The sequence below is a fragment of the Gymnoscopelus microlampas genome (genome assembly GCF_963454915.1).
Source record: "Gymnoscopelus microlampas genome assembly, chromosome: 24".
Classification (NCBI taxonomy): domain Eukaryota; kingdom Metazoa; phylum Chordata; class Actinopteri; order Myctophiformes; family Myctophidae; genus Gymnoscopelus; species Gymnoscopelus microlampas.
Window position 1 is genome coordinate 1,511,448 of NC_139961.1, and position 8,874 is coordinate 1,520,321.

General features: G+C 40.7%; 1 protein-coding gene across 2 annotated transcripts in view; it reads right to left on the minus strand.

The window, feature by feature from the left end:
• The window catches only part of LOC311040686 (uncharacterized protein), a 65,384-nt gene extending 57,072 nt beyond the window's left edge, over positions 1 to 8,312 (minus strand). Inside the window, exons 1-3 of one of the 2 annotated variants that reach the window (XM_084051015.1) lie at positions 8,212 to 8,312; positions 7,521 to 7,637; positions 7,130 to 7,243 (exon numbers count right to left, since the gene is read on the minus strand). In XM_084051015.1, coding sequence (XP_083907141.1) covers positions 7,130 to 7,243; positions 7,521 to 7,637; positions 8,212 to 8,282 — 302 coding nt within the window. In that variant the 5' untranslated portion in view covers positions 8,283 to 8,312. Of the gene's footprint in view, positions 1 to 1,592; positions 2,727 to 7,129; positions 7,244 to 7,520; positions 7,638 to 8,211 lie in introns of those variants that run through there. The other variant, XM_084051014.1, reaches the window with a different exon arrangement.
• Positions 8,313 to 8,874: the final 562 nt, after the last annotated feature.

The following is an 8,874-nucleotide window of genomic DNA, read 5'->3' on the forward strand; positions in this document are numbered from 1 at the left end:
GCAGATCTACAAGTTAACAATGCCTCACGTTTGCGACACATTGTGAACTTGTAGATCTGCTATTTGTGGCGAAGAGATTTGGAGTAGACGCTTACTCTATCCAGTTCTCTAAGACTACAGGTGTTTAAGTGTTGTATAGCCTACATGTAGGTAGTATGTTGTATAGCCTACATGTAGGTAGCGATCATAGTATGTTGTATAGCCTACATGTAGGTAGTGATCATAGTATGTTGTATAGCCTACATGTAGGTAGTGATCATAGTATGTTGTATAGCCTACATGTAGGTAGTGATCATAGTATGTTGTATAGCCTACATGTAGGTAGTGATCATAGTATGTTGTATAGCCTACATGTAGGTAGTATGTTGTATAGCCTACATGTAGGTAGTATGTTGTATAGCCTACATGTAGGTAGTATGTTGTATAGCCTACATGTAGGTAGTGATCATAGTATGTTGTATAGTCTACATGTAGGTAGTGATCATAGTATGTTGTATAGCCTACATGTAGGTAGTGATCATAGTATGTTGTATAGTCTACATGTAGGTAGTGATCATAGTATGTTGTATAGCCTACATGTAGGTAGTGATCATAGTATGTTGTATAGTCTACATGTAGGTAGTGATCATAGTATGTTGTATAGCCTACATGTAGGTAGTGATCATAGTATGTTGTATAGCTTACATGTAGGCAGCAACGTGGTGTTGTTTCTGAAAAGCTGAAGTGCTTATAGAATGTGTTATGAATGCAGAATGTTATTTAATTATCATAACTGAACATGTGAATTAAAACAGAGATGTTGGTGCTTCATAATAACGGGGCTAGACCAGTGAATGTCTGCGCTGACAGCGGCTGCGCTAGGCTGAAATGTTAGGCATGTTTGTCCCCATGAGGGGAAAACTTGTTATGGATTCTTTGTCTATAATACTTTATAAATGTACTTATAATACTGTATAATTAAAAGAACCCATAAATACTAATGCTTATTAACAATAATCATAACACATTATAAAGCCTTCAGACCACAAGGTCATGGGTTCGATCCCGGGCACCGCCAACTCAGTGCATGAGTAGCACGACTTGGGTGCGGTAAGTCGTAGTAATTATACAATGCATTATCACTGTTCATTAAACGTAAGTAATCAAGGCAAAAGCTATGAATAATGGTGAACAGCAGCTTCTCTGCGTATCTATGTACATTTGGACCAAAGTGTTTATCACAAACTGCAGCTAAAGGTTTTTCCCCCCTGTATGAGTCCTCATATGTCTTTTTAGATGACTGTTGTCACAAAAGCCTTTGCTACAAACTGTACAAGTGAATTGAGTTGCTCTATAATACTTTATAAATATACTTATAATACATTATAATCTACTTATAACACTGTATAATCATAAGAACCCATAAATACTAATGCTTAATAACAATAATCATAAAACATAAAAAAAAAAAAAGCCATTTATATGGTCAAGTATCACACAGCTTCATAATTACAGGTCACTCTGACTTTTTATTTTGGCCAGGATCTTGTTTTATAATAATCCTCATAGTTAGTAATACATTATGATAATTATACAATGCATTAACACCGCTCATTAAACGTAAATAATCCAAGGCAAAAGCTGTAAATAATGGTGATATTGATTTGAAGTCATAAGACCCAGCCCTAGATCATACGTTTGTCTTATTTATCAACTCAGATTGATCCTTTGAAAAAAAGATTTGTTTCAGTTTAACTAACAGCTTCTCTGCGTATGAATCTTTGTGCATTTGGACCAAAGCGTTTGTTACAAACTGCAGCTAAAGGTTTCCCCCCCTGTATGAGTCCTCATGTGTGTTTTTAGATTACCGTTGTGACTAAAGCCTTTGTTACAAACTGTACAAGTAAATGTCTTTTCCCCTGTATGGATCAGCATGTGTCTTTTTAGATTACCGCTGTCACAAAAGCCTTTGTTACAAACTGTACAAGTGAACGGCTTTTCCCCTGTATGAGTCCTCATGTGTATTTTTAGATTACCGCTGTCACGAAAGCCTTTGTTACAAACTGTACAAGTGAACGGCTTTTCCCCTGTATGAGTCATCATGTGTATTTTTAGATTACCGTTGTCAGGAAAGCCTTTGTTACAAACTGTACAAGTCAATGGCTTTTCCCCTGTATGAGTCCTCATGTGTCTTTTTAGATGACTGTTGTGACGAAAGCCTTTGTTACAAACTGTACAAGTGAATGGCTTTTCCCCTGTATGAGTCCTCATGTGCGTATTAAGATGTCCCTTACAATCAAACATTTTGCAACACACTGTACAACTAAATCTTTTCTTCCCAGTGTGACTCTGCATGGAGTGAGTTTCTTTCGATGTTTTCAGGTCCTGGGACATCTTGTTGCTCAAAGACAATCTCTGTCCTTCCACATGTTGTGTCTTGTGTGACTTCAGTGTGTTTAAAGGTGACTGATCTACACTGGGCTCCCACTCATCACTGTCTTCAGTGATGTCAGATTCAGAACAGTGTGAAGAGAGGAGCTGGTCATCACTAGTTGGATGTGATGTTCCACAGTCCTCTACATCAGCTTGTGTTTTCATGTGTTCAGTTGAGGTGCTGGCTACAGGCTCTGTGTCTCTGTTTTCACCATCATCTTCACTTGGAGGCTCTGGTTCCTCCTGGACCAGACTGGGGCTCCTCTTCTCTTCAGGGGAATCCTCCTCTTTACATACAGGGAGGTGCAGGGAGTCTGGAGAAAAGACAGTTTAACTTTAAAAAAGTGGTATCAAGTGTTACCTCTATTTCAGGTGTGGTAGTTGGAGTAACTTATGCTGTAGTGGCTATTTGTCAACAACAATAAAACTTCAAAAGGCCACTGAGGCACCAGGTAGTGGATCTTACGCAGATCATGAGTTGGTAATGAGTCCATTGTCCAGACAAGGCATCGACGTTTTTGTGGTATTTATTAGCTTCACCTCGGCAAGAACAATACAGCAAAAGGTGCTGAAATGTTTGCTGAACTCAGCCCATACTGGTACAAAAAAAAAACATAGACCTTACCGGTGCCCACTGACTGCTGCTGTGCCCTGATTGATTTAAATAAACCCAGCTGTGTGCCCAAATTGACCCAACACCTTCAAAATAAAAGCATTTTAGCTGAAACACAAATTACCTTAAATAATATAGCTGTAAACAAACTGATTCCACAAAAACAAATCAACTAAATAAAGACAATAAATAAATGTGAAAAATACTGAATAGCTTCCACATATGCTGTAAATGAATGCTTCATTTCTAAACCACAGATCTATCCTCATGTCTTAATATTTAAGATATTTGTTATTGTCTGCAACTACTTTACCAATACTTTTTGTGGTGGCAATGTAACACGGTCTCTGTGTTACATTCACTTCTGCTGTGACCGGTACAGTGGACCTAGTCTTAAGACAGCTGAGCAAGAACACAGATATGTTCGACCAAAACCTACCAAAGAATATGAAGTCAGTATATGCATTACACAGCTTTTTGTTGCTGTGTCAGCTAACAAGGCAAACCTATCCACAAGTTTCCTAGGGCATTGTGGGCATCACTTCCGATCAGGTATCAGGGATCAAATCGACAGGAAGTGATGACCACGACGCCCTAGGAAACTTGCGGATTGAGTTTCCTCTGCGACGAATGGGGTGAACATTTGAAACGTAAGTCGGCCCTTGGTCCAACACATCTTTACCTGGGTGGGCGGTTTAAAGAAGAGACAAGGGCCCTTGTCAACGCGGTGCAGCCCAAATAATGGGCGTACGGCGAGATCACCGCACCTTTCGGCATTTATCAATATATCCTGACGTGGGCTTCATCCTACGGTACGCTGAAATCTCACGTCTGGTAGAGACCAGTTGTTGACTTTGGCTGCACCCGTTTATTCCATCCTAGACCTGCGGAGTAGCATTGTCTGACTGTCTGACAGGCATCTGGACACATAATCCACTCATAAATGTATATCTACACTAATAAATTATCCCTGTGAAAATATAACATTTTATAAAGTAATTTAAACAAACTGCTTTAACAGTCATTCAGATAAGATTGCATATCTGGCTGCATTGAAAATAGCAGATCTACAAGCTCACAAGCCAGCGTCGCATCGCCACGCGTTGTGAGCTTGTAGGTCTGCTATTTTCTAATTATACGCGTGCTGTGTGTGTGTGTGTGTGTGTGTGTGAGAGAGAGAGAGAGAGAGAGAGAGAGAGAGAGAGAGAGAGAGAGAGAGAGAGAGAGAGAGAGAGAGAGAGAGAGAGAGAGAGAGAGAGAGAGAGAGAGAGAGAGAGAGAGAGAGAGAGAGAGAGAGAGAGAGAGAGAGAGAGAGAGAGAGAGAGAGAGAGAGAGAGAGAGAGAGAGAGAGAGAGAGGGGCGTGTGCGGCGAGGCGAGCGGGGGAAACTCTTTCTTATTGACTTTTCATGATGTCTTCTTTGATCGTATTCTGGTTCATGTCGTAAAATCGGGGCGTTTTGAGAATATTTAAGGGCGTGTTATTTAAATGACGCTCGGTTTCAGCCGTGACATTTATCAAGGCTGGGACCAAATGTACGGTCGGATCGGCTGTGTAGGATGCGTTGATAAATGTGACTTCGATGTTGGTGTACGGCCGAATATATAGAAATATACGGCGGTTTATACGCTCCGTTGATAAATGAGGGCCAAGGAGTGGGGTGATCAAGGAGGGGTCTATTGAAGATGTCTCTGCACTAGAATCCACACAACAGGAGGCTGATACAAGAATAATACACCACACCCTGTACAGTGTTCAGAATGACAAAGTTGACAGAGTTGTCATCCATACCAATGACACAGACATCATCATCATGCATGGACATGGACAACAAATGCATGGATTTCTAAATAACTTCACAACCAGGCTGGCACAGTCCGAGCTCGTATTGGTTATTGTCTGTGAATGTTTTCCCCAGAATAGGGATGCTAGGGTGGCTATACAGATGTGTTGTATTTGTACACATATTTAGATTTGTGATATGAATTCTAATCAATGTCATGATTTCAAACTTTTGCTGTGGGGGGTTAAACTCTCACAGAACCTTTAAGGCCAGTTTTATCAGTTCACTGAATCTCTGCAAGACATCATTCTATAAGCCATATTATCTCGGAAACAGGTGCGTCAAACTGCACAAGCAATGTGTCAAATGTTTAGGTATGATTCCCTGCTTTCATATGACATGAAAAAAAAAGAAGCCTAGATGACTTATTCTTTATCCTGGGTCACATATGTTGGTTTCGATATATTTTTGGTTAATTTTCCAGCCCTAGTAGGCAGAGATTTTATTTTAGAGCAGGGGTCCTCAACCAGTGGTCCGGGGACCACCAGTGGGTCCCCAGCAAAATTAGTTAACATAGCGTCACAATCATTTTAACCACTTAGCTTTGGCTATTCAAAAATGGCAGATCTTTTGAAAAATCTTGAAAATGTGTGCATATCTTTGAATATTTATATTTTTTAAAGCAAATATTTACTGATATCTTTGCTTCTGGGGGTCCCTGGCACAAAACATTTTCAAATGGGGGTCCGCGGCCAAATATATATCAATTAACTGGCTGTGCGCAGGCAGCGGAGCAGTGGAGCCTGTCATCAGGGGGCGGGCCGAGTGCGTGTGTGTGTGTGTGTGTGTGTGTGTGTGTTTGTCGAGACTCGAGAGGAGAAACGCAGACACTGCGCAGGCTAAAACACTCGCCCCAAAACACACTCGCCCCTAAGTTTTTCGCCGACCGAGGCCGCCAGATATACCCGGGGCGAGTGTGTTTTGGGGCACGTTTTTTTGGACGAGCCGGCCGTGTTCTTGTGAACGAGCAGTGAATTAAATCACGTGTCGCCGGTGGAATACAAGTCGGAAAGAAAATAATCTGCAGCTCAACAACATTTAAGAGGATACAAGAGCTATCTGTGCAAAAGCTGCAAAGTGTGCATATTTAAGCAAGTATTTTAAAACAGTGAAAGCTACCGAGGAAAAAAAAAAAAAAGTGATAGCGACCAGTGACCACGTTGTGAATAATTATAAACAAACAACCTCCTCCTGGTGCTTCCAAGTTGGGGGGTAAACCGAAGGTATTGAAGAGGAGAATGTTATGGTCATCAGAGGATTTAGCAGCTGCCATTCTGATAATGTTAGGAGCATTGGACCTGCCAACAGTGACACTACGAGCAGGTAGGGTCCAACCAAGTGTTTCTAAATTGACTGCAGTCTGCACAGAACCTTATCCATCAGATCAAATTTTTTATTTGCCTAGTAGTTCTATTATAGTTATTATTAGCAATAGCATACTCCTATTACAGAGAAGATTTCATACCCCCCACTTTTTGCAAAAAAAGTTTTAATTGTGTTTAATTTTTTTGATAATAAATCGGTCAAATCAGGCAAAAATAAGAATTAAATAACATAACCCTAACCTAACCCGAATCCTAACCCTAAAACCGAAATAAAGTAACCAAAAACTGGAAAAAAAAGGAACCCAATCCGCCCAGAACCGCCCAAAGATTTCGCGTGCAGCGCGCGTGCATGAGGACCCCCGTGCGCGTGAGTCCCGCGGGGAGGCATTGGGCAGGGAGGCATTGGGTCTCATTTTGAGACCCGGCCGGGGATCGAACCGCGACCTCCCAGTCTCAGGGCGGACACTCTAACCACAAGGCCACTGAGTTAGTATGATATCTATTAGTGTCATGTACATACCTGTGTTCTATCAAAGGTATTCATATTAATATAACATAAGTATATGACTGTCATAGCTGCTAAATACTCTGCTCATAATATGACTGTATCAATGACACAAGCATACAACTACATCATTCTATCTTTGACTGATTATTATGACAGATAATGTCAAACTAGAGCGGCAGCTTAGGACGTTTCTGGTTCGATTCCCGGCTCCTCCTGGCTGTGTGTCGAAGTGTCCTTGAGCAAGACTGTCCTCATGTTTTCCCCCACAGTCAGTGTGAATATGTGTGTGAATGCTATGATTATTGAGAAGTGTTTTGGATAAAAACAATATATAAATGTACATTTTACCATTTAAAATGACATCTTACATGCATCGACCTCCACCTCCATGGTTGCAAAATATGAGCATCAACAGTAATAAATTCAAACCTTTGTTCAGTAGAGTGGTGTTCATCTTTGAAGTTGATAGGTTTACCCATGGACCGGTCACTGTTCATGGAGACACAGCTGGATACAGGAGAGACTGATCTCTGCTGATGAACCCTGATAGAAAGAGAGGATGAACACTATTTAGTTTATTTATTATTGAATTATAAAATCAATACTGAATCCATTCAAACATATGTCATTAATCCTCTACTCTGAATTAAACAAGACAGGGTGTAACAACAGTGTGGTTTACCTGTGTAATCTCTAGCTATGACTAACAACTTGCTAGCTGTGTGGTTTGTGAATGGCCCACCAATGGTGTGTGTGCTAGAGAGAGATAAAGGGATATTACATGACTCTACATCATACCACTATCTGAATAAGTTCAAACCTTTGTTCAGTAGAGTGGTGTCCATCAGTGAAGGTGATAGGTCGATCCATGGACTTGTCACTCTTCATGGAGACACAGCTGGATACAGGAGAGTCTGGTCTGTCCTGATGGACTGACCTTTAACACAACAGAGACACAATGATGATGATGATGATGATGATGATGTCACAGACACATTTAAACAAGACAGTGTGTGGCTTCCCTGAGTAATCTGTAGCTGTGTAATCTCTCTCTCCTCTCCTCTACATGGTCTCTAGCTTCAAGTATTGGTGGTAAACATTGCCTTCAACCTGACCTGGAGACACAACTCATTCTCCTCAAACTTGTGGGAATATGTGTGTGTGAATGTTATGATTATTGTGAAGTGCTTTGGATACAAACACTAAATAAATTAATGCACCTTTTAAATTTTAAAAAGACGTCTTACATGCCTCGGCCTCAAACCACTGGTTCCAGTATAATTATGACCATCAACAGGAATACATTCAAACCTCTGTTCAGTAGAGTGGTGTTCATCTCTGAAGTTGATTTACCCATGGACCGGTCACTCTTCATGGAGACACAGCTGGGTACAGGAGAGTCTGGTCTGTCCTGATGGACTGACCTTTAACACAACAGAGACACAATGATGATGATGATGATGATGATGATGATGATGAAGACAGTGATGATGTCATAGATGTTTATTTACCTCTCATGTTCTTCAGACAGGATGCTTTTAGAGGCCACGCCCCCCTCCTCTCTCTCCACAGACTCACTCATGGTAGAGCAGAGACCTACACACACACACACACACACACACACACACACACACACACACACACACACACACACACACACACACACACACACACACACACACACACACACGCACACGGTTAGTTTCACTCATTCATAACAACATTCATTACATTGTGCGGATCCAAGTCACAAACTGACTGTAAGTGAATCTAGTTTATTATTAAATCAAGTTATTTAACCATTGTTGTCATGAAGGGTAGAGGAGTTTAAACATTGTACCTTATTGTATAAAACACAGTGATGCCAAAGGAACTGGAACTCTATACTGGAAACTACATGTATTGCTTTATTTTCTACATCCAGTGTGTATTAACAGTGGATATAATACAATGGAGTCACATCTAGCTAAATGTTCAGTCCAGTTCTGACAGAATGAATCAGTTTAAAACTCTACAGCAGAGAAATCACAGATCAGATGGTGTAGTTTTACAATTTGACCAGTAGATGGTGTACATGAACCACATAAAACAGAGTTGGACCTTTGTTTACAGTTGGAACATGGATTGTGGTTGAAGGAGGTTGAGTTAAATGATGTGTTTTCAGTTCTGGGAAC